At 36.8% G+C, this 17549-nt stretch overlaps 1 protein-coding gene across 1 annotated transcript; it reads left to right on the top strand.

Annotated features, from left to right (window-relative positions):
* Nucleotides 1-8954: 8954 nt before the first annotated feature.
* On the top strand, nt 8955-16694 carry LOC113358645 (mannosyl-oligosaccharide 1,2-alpha-mannosidase MNS1-like). The gene is made up of 14 exons (XM_026602256.1): nt 8955-9342; nt 9665-9712; nt 9797-9991; nt 10965-11077; nt 11642-11707; nt 11857-12028; nt 12569-12658; nt 13329-13453; nt 14183-14248; nt 14823-14931; nt 15022-15120; nt 15228-15308; nt 15392-15562; nt 15965-16694. Exons 1-14 carry the CDS (start codon nt 9178-9180, stop codon nt 16211-16213), a joined length of 1749 nt encoding a protein of 582 aa, XP_026458041.1. The 5' UTR covers nt 8955-9177; the 3' UTR covers nt 16214-16694.
* Nucleotides 16695-17549: the final 855 nt, after the last annotated feature.

The following is a 17549-nucleotide window of genomic DNA, read 5'->3' as shown; positions in this document are numbered from 1 at the left end:
ACCCTATGGATAGTTCAATTACCTATATACCCTTAATACAAAAATCTAAAATCAGTTTTCTAAAAAATCAAAATCAATTTCCCTTAACATCTCTTCTTCTTCCTCCTCTTGCCGAACTCTTCCTCCTCTTGCGAAAAAAAATACTCATCATCGTGATTAAGTGTCGATTCGTAAAAATTTGATCGTCGATTAAACTCAACCACATAATGACTCGTACAAAGAAAAGCAGGGACTAGGCAAACCAAATCGTCTTCTAATCCATCTATTGAAGAAGAAGAACCAATTGAAGATGAAGGTGTAGAAACTGAAAATCAACCACCAATTGAACCAGAAATTGAACCAACTGCATCTCCAACTCCGGAAATGAGGATAAGAAAGTAAGTTGTACAACCCAATCTCCTAGTTGTTGTTTTTCATCGATTAAATGACGATTACAGTGTTGGGTTCGACTCAAAATTGAGTTGCGTTTTTAGCCTTCTTCACAAAAGCTTCCTGTAAGTGTATATGAACAGTTCGGCATGAAATTTCATGAAATTTCAAGCCGAACCTAGTCACAGATAGAGATGCATAGGGGTTTGGTGTATTCGATAATCATAATATGTGCCGAACCTAGCACATTTACAGGTTCGGCTATTACGATATTCTCAATATGTGCCGAACCAATAACAATATTTTAACCCAAAAAATAACAAATTGATGTTCGGCTCATACGATTTTCGAAATATAAGCCGAACCAGTAATTATTTTTTTCCCGGGCTATTCAGGATGTTATTCGGCTTACTATGAAACTTTCATATAAGCCGAACTAGTGTCTAGCAAAAGGGTTGGAATTGAAAATTGGAGGTTCGGCGCATGCAGTAAACAGATTCAGTGAGCCGAACCGTTCACCAATTGGTAGATTCGGCTCATAGATGTGAGCCGAACCTCAAGTTGTTTCGCCGAACCATGATCCAAAAAATCATCTAAACAACCTTTATAATTCTGAAAATTATCTTAATCACTAAACAAAATATTTAATCACTAATCAATATTACTAACACTAATACGTAAAGGGCAGATTTTCCATTAAAAAAAATGGTTAAGGGGTAAATTAATTTTACTATTTCACAACCTTTTTTGTCTTTATGCAGTATGCCTAGTAAGATTTCAGTATGCCCAAAATCAGGGTTCTTTCTTTCTCCTGTGGGGTGGCTTGGACTGGGCTTGACGAAAATTTTCCTTTCATTTACTACCAAGTAAGCGAAATATCTTTTGCTATTGGTGGCTTCAGGCAGCCCTAGTCCGGGCATAGTTCAGCCCTTGTAGGTATCTGCAGATGACCAATCCGAGTTGGCAAAAAGTTAGTCCCCTAATGCATCCATCCTGAAAATAAAGCGGACGCCCATATACTTGATGTATATCGTAGCAAAAGTTGCGAAACTGAAGTCTAAGACGCCTGATCCAATTCAGGTCCAAGTTCCATTCTTTTGTACATAAATGATGTAAGCCAAATACTGTACAATAATGATTCCTGGTTTAATTGGGGGCCATAAAAATTAAATATGGACTGTACCAGAGGACAAAAAAAGGTCACCTCATTCTAATTTGGGTCATCCCTTATTAAAAAAATTCTAAATGGTTGAAATGCCCCTAAATAATTAGTGATAATCTTAATTAATTAGTGATAGTTTTATTTAATTAGAGTTTAATTCTTTCTTTTTTCCAGATTTTTGTCTGCAATTTTTTGACTGATTTTTTTTTTTTGCCCAGATCTGTGTGAAAAGTCGTCATGGTATAAAAAAATTTAAGTGACGACCCTAAACAATCTTAATGTTTTGACTATTTCAGTGACGACTCTAAACTATCGAAGATTCATGAATGGCGGAAATGTACGACAGTTTTGAGTCGTCATAAACATAATCAATTCCCTGACGACCCTTTGGAAGAGTCGTTATTGTTTTGATTACGTGTATGACGACTGTAAACAGTAGTTAATGTTTTAGAAGTGTCGTTACGTACAGTCGTTAGTCTCTTAGAAGAGTCGTTATCTTCGTCGTTAATGGCGGAAATGTACGACAGTTTAGAGTCGTCATGTAAAGGGTCGTTAACTAGGATCGTTGTTTGGGAAAAAAAAAAGAATATTAACCAAAAATACAACAGTATATTCACGATCAGATTAATACGCCCCTGAAAATTTTGGGTACAAATAAAATGTCATGACCCCATTTAATATTTATGACCCCTAATTAAATTAGGTAATGATTCCCAAATCAAAACCACGCATTCAAGTCTATGAAGTTATTTGGTAAAGTCGTCGTTCAGAAATATGCTGTCATCTGGATCCATTTGAAAAGCAAATTGACGAAAAAAAATCTTTTAATTTTTCATTTGGCACTTTCCATTGACTGAAGACGACAATTCTTGACATTTATACATCGTGGGACATAGGTAGACCCCACTGACCTACAGTAACTTCCCAATACCAAACTCTCTGTACTCTGTAGTATTTATTTGGGACATAGGTAGACCCCACCGACCTACACCCCCAAATAAACCGGTATCCCTAGTAAGCACTCCGATTTAATATGGTATTTGTCTTTAAACCCAAACGGATTCGCATAACACTTGATTAGCGACTTTTGCTACGCTATAAATTTGTACGCCACTTGATCTGAACGAGACACCCTTCCATAAGAGACGTCAGTGGAATCCAAGTTATGTAATTCTAGCGTTTTTGCTTTTAGATCGAGTTCCAAAAGCTACAAGTTACCTTGCAAGGTTTTGCAGAAGGTAATTCGATCTACATCTAAAGTGTCAATTCTCTCGGCATCGAGAAGATCTCAAATCTCAGTGGAAAAATCAATGGAAGCTATCTTTTTCGACTTCCGTTTAGTGTTTTGTTCAAAGAAAAATGACATCCCCAAGTGTGGATAGTGTAAAAATAAAAGAACCCTATTATTGGGGTTGTATGAGAGAGACTTTGGGGCTTAAAATACTAAGTGGAACCCAAATATTATAGGGGAAGATCAGATTTATGTAAAAATTCAAAAATACCCTCACTAATTTTAATTTATTCTCGTTCTACCCTTCCATTAGCTACCTAATCTAATAAAAAAAAGCTGAAAAAAAACGGAAAAACCATTAAAAGAAAAAAATTGTCGCCCCCCGTTCTTCTTCTCATATTCTATTTTCTTTTTTCTTCTTTTCTTCTTCCATTTTTCGTTGTTCAACGATTAATCGTCGATCCTAAAAAAAATTCTTCGTCGATTAAACTCGTTCTATAAAATCATGAAACGTAAGAAAAATTTAGGTCAAGTTTCGTTGAATCAACCTCCTTCCGAAGCAGAGAAACCAACTTCATCAAATGAAGATGAAACTAAAGATCTAGAAGAAGTGAATGAAGGAGATGCACCAGCCGCCGCGAGTCCTGATATGACGGCAATAAGCTTAGCGTTTTGTTGATTATTCTGTTGGTTTGAAAATTTTAGGTTTGAGAAAACAGTTTCTGAAACTGCTTACGTCTGGGAGTTCTTGTTTTCCCAGCCGTAAATAGTCCTTACTGTTGGGATTGTTTGTTTTCCCAGCCGTTTATATGTTACATGGTTGGGATACGGTGGAACTCCCAGCCGTTTGTAGGATTTACGATTGGGATATCTTAGAACTCCCAGCCGTAATATAGTCGATGCGTACGAGATGGATAAATCATATCTGCAACAAGTTGTATACGGCTAGGTTATTCCTAGCCGTATATTCTCCTGTGTTCGAATTTTTTTCAGCGGTAATATTTACGTCTCGGTCATTCTGTCTGTAACCTTGTTTGGGCTGGATCGCTTATTTAGTTTCCCAGCCGTTTACGTGTTACGGCTTGGAGTTTCCTAGCCGTTTTTTATTATGGCTAGATCGGTTACTAATCTTCCCATCTGTTATGTTTGTTGAGTCTTGGGCTATCGAATTTTCCTATCCGTTTTGCTTGTCACGGTTTGGTTGTGTTAAAATTTCCCAGCCGTTATTGCTTAACTACTATAGGTTTTTGGCCTTGTTTGTCTTTGAACAGAGGAAAAGAAAAGAAGAAGAAAATATCACAAGAAGTAACACCTCGTAATGACCCGACTCCGCAACCTCGTAACGGAAAACCATTGGGTGCAAATGCAAGGACGGCAAGTGGAGTTGTGACTTTTGGAGAAAATGATGGTGGAGGAGATGGAGTTGGAATTACTGGAGGAACTGAAGTTCGAGTTGCTGGAGGAACTGAAGTTGGAGTTACTAGAGGAACTGAAGTTGATGTTACTGGAGGAACTGAAGTTGGCACTTCTAGTGGTGGTGGATATGAAAGCGTACTTGTTGTTACCGGAGGAACTGAAGTTTGCACTTCTAGTGGTGCTGCTATTGATAAAGGTCAATCCGTAGTTGAGGAGGACAAGAAGGAGGGAAATAAAAACTATCCACCAAAAAAAACGGCAAGACAAATAATTGATGCTATGGTGCCTTTCCTCCCAAGAGGAATGAGAGACCTTGGGGTGAGGCAAGAGATCGTTTCGTCTTTATTGGCTACGCGTCTTCATGGGATGCTAGGGTTTGTGGCACAAACGTAATAAATCAAATTACATATACGTTATATTCATTTTGTTATAGATTATTAATTTTACAACCAATTTTCTTTTTGTAGTTCCCGTATAAAGCGGTCCCTAAACTAAAGCACCAACAAACAAGGTTTTGTCCGTTGGACAAGGAGCATCCAGATGTGATAGCTTTGGTAAAAGCTTCGGGGTTATGATTTGGAATCGAGGCTTTGCAGAAGACATATGATGTTGTGACATTTGGTGGTTTTAGAGAAATATTTTGGCCCGAAACAAGGACTTTTCACCTCCCATTCGGCGAGATGACTATCACTCCGGATGACGTAAAGCAAATCACTGGTCTAGCTTTGGAAGGAAAGGCTGTGTTTGAGGGTTTCAACAATTCTATGACTTTTGATGAGCTTCGTGCCTTGGCGAAGAACTGTCTTGGGTGGGGTAAAGATGAAGCGGAAGAAGAGTTTGAGATAGGGTATAAAGCACCGCCTAAAGCTAAAAGAAAATTTAGTGCACCGGGCGAAATAAGTGAAGCAGTTAATATGCCAAGGAAGATTAATTTGGTTCGTCTGAAGGAAAAGTTTGGGGATTCTGATACCAAGACTAGGAGTGGATTGGTGGTGATGGACGCAGAAAGAGCTAGACATACGACTATAGCTTACTTGTTGCATGCTCTTGGGACCGTCTTTTTCCCCGATTTCTCGGTGAATAAGGTAAATGCTTGTTATTTGCAGTGGTTGAAGACTCTCAGTCTTGATCCGCAAACAAATAAGGTACTTAGGTACTTATGGGCCACCGCCCTCCTTGATGATGTGTTGGACTGTCTTTGCAAAGCTTCTAGATGGAACGAAACACAAATTACGGACTGTGTTGCTCTTATCCAGGTATCTTTTTGTTCTAGTATAACAAATATTTATTTTACTTTTATATATTGACGTACTCATGTCTTATTAAGAATATTTTTTTTTCAACGTAGTAATGGGCTTACGACCATTTTAAAAGCTTGAGGCCTATTCGGGATACAAAATGGCCTCTAGAAAAACCTACAAGAGGAAGATACCCATTTGGAGGGACCCAACACAAGGCTAAAGAGACGGAAATGAAGGAGATGGGGGGAAAATTGGATGCTTTGACAATCGAAGATGTGGCTTTTGATCCATATTTGAAGCTTGATGAGGATGGAGAAGATGAAGTTGGTGATAAAGTATTTTCCGATGTGGCTACCTATACGGGACCTTTGTTTCATGCAACTGGGTTCGTCATCTTAGATCCCCGTAGAACGCTCCGCCAAATCGGTATTGTCTAGAAAATTGTACATGAAGAAACTCCTTTTAAGCTGAGCATAACCACCTCCCAATATAAGGACAAAGATGTCAAATTGAACTATGAAAATGCACCGCCGATCGAGCATTGGAATGCTCGTTCCCAATAAGTAAACCAAATGAGTACAAGACTCCTTGAAGCTTCTCATGGGACTTCCGAAGCGGATGCGAATTACATGGAATGGTATCGAAAGTGGGCTCATCCTTATGTGGAAAATTTGGATTCGGAGGCGCAGAGACATATCAAGAATGCAGAGAAAGAGATTTCAAAATCAAAGGCATCAATGAATGAAGAAGATGATTGGGAGAAGATGGTGGTACGTACACTACTAATTATGTTTGAATATGTTTTTTTTAATTATCTATGAATAATTAGATATGTGTGTTTGATATGAAAAATAGGTCGAACGAGTTAATTGGGTGGCCAATGACATCACCCGTATGATTAATTTGGGTGAGGAGTTAACAGTAGCTGAACTAAGATTAATTCAGAATCGAGTTAGAGGCATAATTATCCCTGAGAAAGGAGGTTTATATCCTGATGAAGCGGAACGACCAAGGAGAACTAAAAGGTCTAGGTCTCCTTCTTCTAGCGACGACTCGGACACTCCCCCATGTGACCAAGGTTGAGGTGGTAGAGGTGCAAAAGGTGGCCGTGCTGGAACAAGTGCAAACGGTGGACGTGCTGGAACAAGTGCTCGAGGTGGACGTGGTGGAGGTAAAAAGACTCCAATTCAAGGTGGCAGCGGTCGAGGTAAAAAATCTAGAGTTATAGAACAAGTTGTGGAACTTGAGCAAGAGGACGGTTTGGATGAGTTTTTGCGCACTTCGGAAGAGGGATCAAGTGAAAGTGAATGACTATTTACTCTCTTTTTATTATATTACTTCATGGATCTTTTATTATCTAAGACTTTGTCTATTTACTATTTTTGTTGTTTGGTTATGGATTTGGATTGATGAACTTTTATAACTTTGCATTTATGAATGAATGTTAGTCTTTCCATTTGTATAATCTAAGAAAACTGAGGAAACAATCAAGATTCACTAATTTTTTGTGCACTTTCAGCTAGGTCGATCCTTCACATAACCTAGCCGAAAGTGCATATAATTCTTGTCAAATAAACTTGTACAAAATTTCGGTTGGAAAGTCCCGACCGTTATAGGGAAACGGCTAGGAAAACGAATCGTAGCCGTGTTACATTCAGGAAATATCCAACCGTGTATTGCACTGGAGACTCAAAAATTAAATGAGTCTTGGTTACAGCTACATTTCCGCGCCATTTATCTTTTCGACGGTTAGAACTCCTAACCGTAATTCTGACATAAATTTGCAACTCTGATTTATGGCTTGGTCGACATTTGAAGTTCCCGGCCGTAAATATTTATACGGTAAGGATTTCCTAGCCGTATGTCACTCTAATAACCAAAAAAAAAAATGGCTCCTTGTTGCGGTTATATATCCAGGCCGTAATCCTGACAAAAATTAACAACTATTATTTACGGCCCGAAATACCTAGCCGTAAATCTGACACACCACAAACCCTGCAGGTTTATACAGAATTACAGCTCGGTATACCATGCGTTTTCCTAGCCGTAAATACCTATAATTTTGAATACCACATCATATCGGCTAATTTTTTGAATTTTGAAAAAAATAGATCCGTTTGAATACTGATCTATAGAAGGTTCTAGCTTTTCAACCACTTATTTAAACTTGAAATAACTCCATCTCCATATAACCACCCATTCCAAATAAAAATCACACCTTCTACACTGATAATCTCTACTAAAACTCCTACAAACTCAATGCAATGTACTCAAAGGATAAACCCGACTTTACTTTGGATGAAGACTTATCTCTTTGCAAAAATTTTGTGCTATGCTATCCAAAGAAGGGAGAAGAACGAAAGAATGGTGGTGTACCAAGTCAATCTTATTGGAAAAAGATTTTTGAAAATTTTTGTAGTCAAACAGGGAACACTAACAACCGCGATGGGATTGAATTGTATCTTCGATTCTCAAACATACACAAAAAAGTGGAAGAGTATATGGCTTTACTTCGTATGTGCAAGCAACTTCGACTTAGAGGTGAGACTGATGAAGAAGTCGTAACTCAAGCTAACAAGGAATGGAGAAAATGGAAAGGTTATAATTTCAACTTCGAAGCTCAATTGACCATCATCAAAGATTTCTTGATACATAGGAAGGGATGTTATTAAAACCAACTTTGTAATGGCGATATATTAAGCATGTAATGAGTTTTATTGTGGTCTAGTTAATGAAAGTATTAGTAATTATCAATCGTATTAAGAATTCATGTTGAATCAAAAAATTTCTCAACTTTCAAATCTAATTACGGACGGGAAATTTATGTAAACCCATCAGTAATGCAGACTCAGGTTATATTGGGAAGAATAACGACCACAAGTTCATAAAATCCCATCCGTTTTATGTGTTCACGTCTTGGAGTTCCTAATATCCCAACCGTTTTATCTAATTTCGGTCGGGTCGACACATTTACCCAGCCGTAACAACAGAAAATTCCAGATTTTTGACGGATTTGAATTGATAAAATTGATGTTGGGAGATGATCATAAGGTTATCTTGAGTTTTGTGATGAAGGGTTTCATCATTTTTCTTCAAAATTTTTCAAAAAAAATTCACCAAAATCACCATTTTTCCTTCTTCAAAACTCAATAAAATCAAGTTTTGATTTGCAAAAGATTAATATTTTGATTAGTCTAATCGATTCAGTAAGAATGATTAGTTAACTTAATCAATTTAATTAACACTAATCAAATTAAGGGTAGATTAGCCATTACAAAAAGGATAGATAAGGGGTCCTGTGGGTTGTTATTTCATGACCCCATTAAGCCCCAATAATAGGGTTCAAATACAAGGGTGAAAAGATCATTTGGGACCTGTGACACTAACCTACGGTGGTAGGTCACATGAACCATTTGGAACCAGCCAACTTTGCTGGATGCTTAAGGTAGAAAATAAAAACAATTTTTATCCACCAACCAAACAACTACCTACAGTAAATCCATTTTCTTACTTATTTTCTCTGGTCGTTATTCCATCTCGTTGGGAATTTCTTTCCTTCTTCTTCAACCTCGTCTCTGTGTGGACGATCAGTCCATTTCACAACCCTAAAAATATCAAAAGGAAAACTAAAAATCAAAAATTGAAATGAATCTCGATCTGTTAAGAGACTCGTGTTGATGAAATATACTGATCTGATAATAAGATCACACCAGATTCAGAAGAAGAAGAAAATTTTTGAATAAAAAATAAAAATAAAAATGGCGAGGAGTAGTAGATCTTCATTATCATCAACTAATCGATGGAGATATTTATCACCATCTTATTATTTAAAGAGACCAAAAAGATTAGCTTTTCTTTTTATTGCTTTTGTTAGTCTTAGTTTCTTTGTATGGGATCGGCAAACCCTAAATAGAGAACACCAGGTATGTCTTGTTCTTTCTTCTTATGTCTTTAATTATCCTGGGTTTCTGTCAAAGTTTGATCTTTTTAGTTTATTATTTACTAGATCAATTTGTTCGATTCTTTAATTTTGGGCGTTTCGGGGATTGGTTATGTGTTGTGTGAACTTGGGTTTTCCTTAATATTTGTGGCTGCTGAATAATCAGCTCTGGGTTTCTTGAAAATTTTGAACTGATAAAAATCAATTTAGGCATGTTTAGCTCTAGATAAGTTGAATGTTGAAGCTGAAGTTACGGACTCTAAGCGAATAAATTCTCATTAGATTTTGTTGGGTTTGATGTGCAGGTAGAGATTAATAGGTTAAGTGAAGAGTTAATTCGGTTGAAAGATCAGGTATGGATAAGCATACTGTACTAAGAACTTTGAACTGTGGTTATATGAAAATTAGGTATTAGTATTTAAAATGTTTCATTTCAGGTGCACGAATTGAAGACACGGTATGGTGAAGCCACCGAGGACATAGATATTGACCAGAAACCCATCGATGTTCCGAAGAAGGTTGTTATTCCAGATGATCCCCTTGATAAGCAGCGGAGAGAGAAAGTTAAAGACGCTATGCTTCATGCTTGGACTTCTTATGAGAAGTACGCTTGGGGTCAAGATGAACTTCAGGTTTCTAAATTCAATCCAATTTAAAGTTTTATGTCATAATTGACACCTTGATGAGAATGAAACACCTTTTGGGATCTTAGGCTTTGCATTGATCTGGTTTAATTGGCATTGTGGTTATTCTTTTATTTTTTTTAAATGTTCGGGTATAATATGCATGCCTAGATCAGCTAGATGGTTCTGATCATCCCATTAGCTCTCCCCATTTTTATACTGAATGTCTAAAAAAAGTTATCTTCTTGTTGGCCAATTTGGTAAAAGATGGCTTGTGTGACTCTGTCTCTGCAGTCTTCTCCTTTTCGTCTAGTAGACTAGTACTGGAAATGTTACCTTAGGTGATTGGCTTTCATGATGAGCTTCTGATGTTCCTCCAAGAGAAGGTTGCGAAGAAAAAGAAACAAGGGTTTATGTTACTAAGTTCTGCCTATGAAATTTGTATCTGAATACCACCATAGACATCACTACATCAGTCTTGCTTTCCTCATCTCTTTTTGCAATCAGCACGAACATATAGGCTGGCTTTTTAGAATCATTTTTTATTTTCTTTCTTCCCCACGCATCTAACTCGAATCACAAGCGGTAGTTGTGAAGCAAAGCTAGGTCCCGCAGAATGTGAGTTGTAGATGGAGAATGTTTTCAACCGCATGATGGACAGGAGACATTGTTAAACCTCTGAGGACAGGTTCCTGGCCTAGAATAGTCTACCTTACCTGTCCTGGCAATCTTGTAAAATAGTGTGTAAAGATAACTCCTTGAGTTCTAATTTTTCATGTTATACTGGTGTGCGTCACTCGGGATATAGTATTTACTGAAAAAAAAGCTGACAGCTTTCTGATTATGCTTATTAGATACTTGATTTTAGGTCAAAACGTACATATCTGCAATGCTAGAAATTCTATTCGAGTTTTCTCAAGAATTAATCACGCTAATTAATTCAAATCTTCTCCACTAACCTGATGAATCTTTCTGTTATCAGCCACAGACAAAGAATGGTGTGAATAGCTTTGGTGGTCTTGGAGCAACTATAGTGGATTCTCTTGATACGTTATATATAATGGGCCTAGACGAACAATTTCAGAGGGCAAGAGAGTGAGTTTTTCAGCATTTCTTACATTTAAAGCTTCATTTAAAAACTTGTGCAAAATGAAACCCATCAATGTGAGTGTCTTAATCAATACGAAGCTCTTATCACATTTTCCTTGTAAAACATAGGTTGGTGTGTTCGTATAATTTAATAATGTTGGACCACCACCTTTAACTTCTACATATACTCATCATGCATACTGTATAGGATAGAGGAACTTTTGTTTGGATCGGAGTTGTACTTACTAATCATGTAACATCATAGAAACAAAAACAATCAAGTGTATTGCTGATTTTTTAGCGATGTATGGGTTTGTAACCCATATGTTATGGTGGTACCATTGTCTGTTTTTTAAGCAAAATGTAGGTAAGTAAAAAACTGTTTTTAGTACCTCATGTCAGGGACAAGTAAAACTATTACTTCCCAGGATTATCTATATGTATAAGAAGTTCATCATTTCTTTTGGAGCTCATTTTTCTTTACTTTTAGATCCTAATTTCGGAAGAGTTACTCTTACTTAAAAATGTATCCCTTTCCATGATCCTAAAGTGCTTCTGTTACTTCGACAGGTGGGTTGCAACCTCATTGGACTTTGACAAGAATTACGAAGCTAGTGTTTTTGAGACAACCATAAGGTTGCGTTATAAGGTTCAACCTTGCTTTTATATTCTGCTAAGTCCTCTCTCCTATTGGAAAAAAGCCCTCCGATGGCTTTTGAAATGTGGATGAGGGATAGTTTGTTTTGTTATGCTTGCCTAATATCACTTGTATTTTGATTTTGCAGAGTTGTAGGTGGACTTCTTAGTGCATTCGATCTCTCCGGGGACAAGGTTTTCCTAGAAAAGGCTAAAGACATAGCAGATAGGTTGTTACCTGCATGGGATACACCTTCAGGAATCCCCTATAACAGAATTAACTTGCAACATGGGGATGCCCATAATCCTGGGTGGACGGGGGTAATATCATCTGTCTATTAATTCTTTTTTATTGTTACACATAAGTTTAGTTTGCATGGGTTGCACTTTACTTAGTAGTTTGTATTAGATTGTATTTAACTGCATTGAGATGTCTCAGATTCCAGTTTAAATGTGCCTTCAGATCAGTTGTCTGTTTCTTGAGCCTGGCAAAGTGCACATGGGTTGTACTTGTGTTTGTATGCAGTTTAGTTTGTACATATTCCCAATTTAAGTGTTAGATATCCGTGATTAGCGTCTCTTTGGACGTTATATTCAGTGTTTTATGACCTGAGAATGACCTAAAACATGCTTTGGACTATAAACAGATTGACAACTGCACCATTCAGTTGTTGATTCCCCTGACAAGTAGCATTGTTTAATATTTTGATTGATTCTTGAATGGTCTTCCAGATTCCCAGATAGGGATCATTGTCTCTGGAACTAATTTCCGTCTCAGAAAGATTTTAAATCTATTGCGCATTGTATTTTCTCAAATTTGTCATATGAACAATCGTAGCTATATTCTTAACTTGTCCCTAGGGTGAGAGTATTCTGGCGGATTCAGGCACTGAGCAGCTGGAGTTCATTGCTTTATCTCAGAGGACTGGAGACCCCAAGTACCAGCAAAAGGTATTGTCGGAAGCTCAGACTTCTAATGATACTATTTTTGTTGAGAGTAAAGTATATTTCATTGCAGGTTGAATGTTACAGGAAGTACGGTAGATTAGAACTTACAAGTTATTAGGATAATTACAATCAGCTAGACTGATTAGATCGGAAGAAATTAAAGCATTAAACTTTAATTGATGCAGTCCTAGAAATGACCTCTCATCTTTTGGTGAATGTTTTTGCACGTGGGTACAGAACTGCAAAACATTATTGTACGGTCAACCTTCCAAGCCTTGTCAAGTCATATCTCCTTTATATGAGAATCATCCAAACTCTGAAAGCCGTATGGGCAAGCATATCTACTTCCACTTAAATGCAATTAGCTATTGTCAAATTGGCCTTATCCAACAGATGCCAGTGAAATTAAGGCATTAAGCTGCATAAATAACGTGCGTAAAGCAAATAGAAGGTTGATCGAACCTAAAATTGAAGTGTAGATGCTAGGTCACGGTGTAGTCAAGTAATAAACTTCATGAAACAATAGAAGATTAGCAATTATTTGTAATTTCTTTTCTTGCTTATGAGAAATAACCATACGTGCTAAATTAAACCTTTAAGTAAACCTGTTCGCAAGTTTCAGAACTTTTGTTACTTGATCTGGCTCTAAAGCTTGATAAAATTACTGTTTTAGGTGGAGAATGTTATTACACAGTTGCAGAAAACCTTCCCCGCTGATGGTTTGCTTCCAATCTACATCAACCCCCACACAGGAACAACTGCATACTCAACTATAACATTTGGTGCCATGGGTGATAGGTACTGCGATTCTTTGGTTTTGTTACTTCTGACTCATTCATAATCTTGACTTGGTTTAAGATTCTTTTTGGGTTCAACAGTCGATTCTTTTATCTATTTATACTAGTAAGGACACATGTGCGATGCACATGTTTGAATTTTTACTCATCCAACGATACTAAATTTGAAAGCCATGAAATTCTTTTCCTAAAACAAAAATTTACTATTCTTATTTGTACTCGTTACGTAGATAATTGAAAGAGCTTTTCAAATATATAAATTTAAAAAAAAGCCGGTGTATATTTTGAAAGATATCAAGTTTTTAAAAGTTTTGATCTATTTTTAAAGCAATGGTATTTACATAAATATGTAAAAAATGGGGAAAACTAAGTAATTTAGGGGGTCTCCTACCAAAAATCCCTCTTTTCTTTATATTAGTATAAGATAAGATGTGAATACTAGAAACGTGTTGTTTCTGGAACAAGAATGGTTTGTCAACACCTACTGACCAAAATGAATGATAACAACTGAAAAACTACATTTAAATCTGTCGATTAAGAATGAAATCATTGTTACTGCACATCATTTCACTACAAGTAGAAAAATAGCTAGCATGTGAAAATGGGAGTGTGTGAAAATGCTATTCTTGATCTTAGGTTCTCTAGTGAGTTGGTTAAAATTGTACATGTTTTAAGTAAGGAATACACTCCATTTTTTCGTTGCCCTAAATCATGATTATGGTGATTGCAGTTTCTATGAATACCTACTCAAAGCATGGATCCAGGGGAATAAAACTCAGTCTGTAAAGCACTATAGGTGAGTGAAGGTTGTGGTAGCCTTGGAAATCTGAACACTAATTCTTGTACTACATTGCTTTTATTTATTTTTGTACTTCGTTGGACTATTTGAAACTTTACAGTGACTTTGGCCAGGGTATGATTTTTTTACCTACAGTGTTCGTCCTTACTCAAAATAAACATGTGTGTGTATTACTCATCAGAAGCCAAAAAAGAAATGTGTTGCACAACACAAGATGTATTTTTCTAAAATGATTGACTATTAAAGAGATTATGTGCCCAGAGTTTCAGCTATTTGTTTCACTGTATTTCTGAATGTGAATCTGGAAGAAGATACCTGTTTAGCAATATTATAATAGGTCAAGCATTGGATCATTGTGGTGTAAATATAACCCAACTGTGTCACGTATCACAAGTTGGAGAGTTGGATATCTTACCTCTTCTGCTAGATCTAGATATTCAACTTTGTTACCTTTGTGGTATTTTTGTCGATTTTAGCATTTAAATTGAGGTGTGTTTCGCATTTTTGGGGTTTTTGCTGCTTAGAATTATCACTTCATGAGGATATTCACGACTACTAAGATCTGAAACAGGGATATGTGGGAAACATCTATGAAAGGTCTTGAGAGTTTGATCCGTAAAACAACACCATCATCCTTTACTTACATCTGTGAGAAAACTGGAGAGTCATTATCTGACAAGGTTAGTCTTTGGTACTGAGAAGGGGATTGCATCTCTACTGATAATTTGCAATTTGGTCTTTAAAGCTCTATGTTTTTGAAATGTATGCAGATGGATGAATTAGCATGTTTTGCTCCAGGGATGCTTGCTTTGGGATCATCTGGTTTTTTCCCAGGGGACAATGAGAAATATCTACAACTTGCAGAAGAGGTGGTTCCACGAGCTTGCTTTCTTCTGGGTGTATTTGCTTTTTGTTTTATTGTCAATTAGCTAACGTTTCATATTCTATTCTTTGTGTTTCTGGCGGGGTAATGTAGCTTGCTTGGACTTGCTATAACTTCTATCAGTCGACGCCAACAAAATTGGCTGGAGAGAACTATTTCTTCCATCCTGGACAGGTATTGATAGTTTAATTTTTTTTTCTTGATATTATCTCAATTAAGTAGAGATTATGAGCATTGTTTTTTTTGTAAATTTGCAGGATATGAGTGTAGGTACATCATGGAACATATTGAGGCCAGAGACGGTTGAATCTCTCTTTTACCTCTGGCGTCTCACTGGTAACAAGACGTACCAAGAATGGGGTTGGAACATTTTCCAAGCATTTGAAAAGAACTCCCGCATAGAGTCTGGATATGTTGGATTGAAGGATGTAAGCACTCTATAAAACTACTATGAATTTAGTAACTAAAGTGGTAACTTCTAGTTTAGTATTTGGCGTTGGGATACAGTTCTGATAGAAAGATTTAGGAACCATAGTATTGGAAATATGGAACGCGATGACACTCCACCATGAATAGGGTTTCCCTGATATAATAGTTAGATATTTGCATATTGCCATTAGTACTCAAGGACTTATTGGGGTCTCATATTTGATTATATAGTGTTTGCCTGGTGAAAGTTCTTTAGCCTGGTGAAACCCCAATATACCCGACACTTTGGAAAGTACTTTCCCCACCCCTTAGTCTGTACTTACAATTAATATGATCTGAAAGTCTAACTGTAATTCAAAGTGCTTGTGTCTGATGCTTTCTGTGGTTTATATTGTGGTTAGGTGAACTCTGGTGTAAAAGACAATATGATGCAAAGCTTCTTCCTTGCCGAAACACTGAAGTATCTCTACCTTCTATTCTCACCATCCTCAGTCATTCCTTTCGATGAGTGGGTATTCAACACAGAAGCCCACCCTCTAAGAATTGTAACTCGCCATGACAAACCAGAGGAATCTGGAGGATCAAAGACACAACAAAAGCCGCCTCAGAGATTTCGTGCGAGGAAGGAAGGTCGATCAACAGATAAATAGAAGTTTCAACCTTTAACTGAAAATTTTGTCTCTCAAAATTTTTACCATCCAATTTTTCCAGTTTCTCACCTAATCTTCGGGATCTGGACCAGCTTAGAAGCCAAAGTTCAGAACAACAAGATTAGGTTCCTGGACTTGATTTAGATAGCCTTGTTCTATATTCATCTTCCGTACATGGGAATAATATATATACCTCTTACATGCATTCCCACCAAGGAATGCAATAGAGAGTGACTGTATTAGGTCATCAACAGAGTGACTTTGAGCTGTAGATTTGTTTTAGCTCCCAACTCTGTTTGGGTTGTATTATAGAATGTAGAAATATTAATTTTTGAGTTATCTTTCTCCCTGAACCGGGGATTCCCTTCATCCTTTGATGAATCTGGCTGGAAACTAAGAAAGTTCTCTTTCTTTCCGTCTTTTATTGTAATATCTATACAAGTTTTGATGAGATTAGAGGTAGTAATAGAACAGTTGAATATGTCATTGTCCTTGCTAAACTAATTCATCCAGGTGGAAGTGTTCCATTACGTGTAAGAACAGAACTGATTGTTGATTACCTACAGTTTCCTTTTTGTTGATGAAGGACATCCAATGAGGGGTGGTGCCATCGCTGCTAGGAAATTTTTCTTATGAGATACGTGAAGCCTAGCTTCATTTTTTAATATATTCACTTCATATACGGTTTCTAACATATTCCTTTTCTAATATCCCAAGCTTCTTCTGGTGTCGTACATGTAATTACATGATGATAGATATCTTAAGGTACTCTCGTCTTTTCAATTGGTATCAGAGCAGGCAAGATCTAAAAATCTGTGTTTGTGGTGATCCTAACTTATAGACATGGACTCTAGTTATTTCAAATCGTAACCTTTGTAGCGATCCTAACCTATAGACATGAACTCTAGTTATTTCAAATCGATTTCAATTCATAACCTTTCGAACTTAATGGTACAAACTATATGTAGCGATCCTAACCTATAGACATGAACTCTAGTTATTTCAAATCGATTTCAATTCATAACCTTTCGGACTTAATGGTACAAACTATATGTGGTGGAAAATTGCTACGCAATCGTTCTACAATCTTATGACTTGTAACACTTGGAATCTTAGAACTATATGTGATAGGTGCATTATTTGCACTAGTTTGATACTCAAGTTCCTTGCTTTCTTGCTAGTTCTCATATCATTACACATTCATTTGTTTGTTTTTGAATTTTGTAGGAGTTTTGAAGTCAATCCGACCAAAGAAGAGGAATGGAGTTCGTTGCAATACAAGAGAAGTCAAATAAAAATGTGTGATGCAAATTTTAAAGGTCCCAGGATAAGAATT

Source organism: Papaver somniferum, chromosome 3 (assembly GCF_003573695.1).
Source record: "Papaver somniferum cultivar HN1 chromosome 3, ASM357369v1, whole genome shotgun sequence".
In the NCBI taxonomy this organism is placed as follows: Eukaryota; Viridiplantae; Streptophyta; class Magnoliopsida; order Ranunculales; family Papaveraceae; genus Papaver; species Papaver somniferum.
Note: the sequence above shows the minus strand (reverse complement) of the source record. Positions and strands in the feature narration are given on the sequence as shown.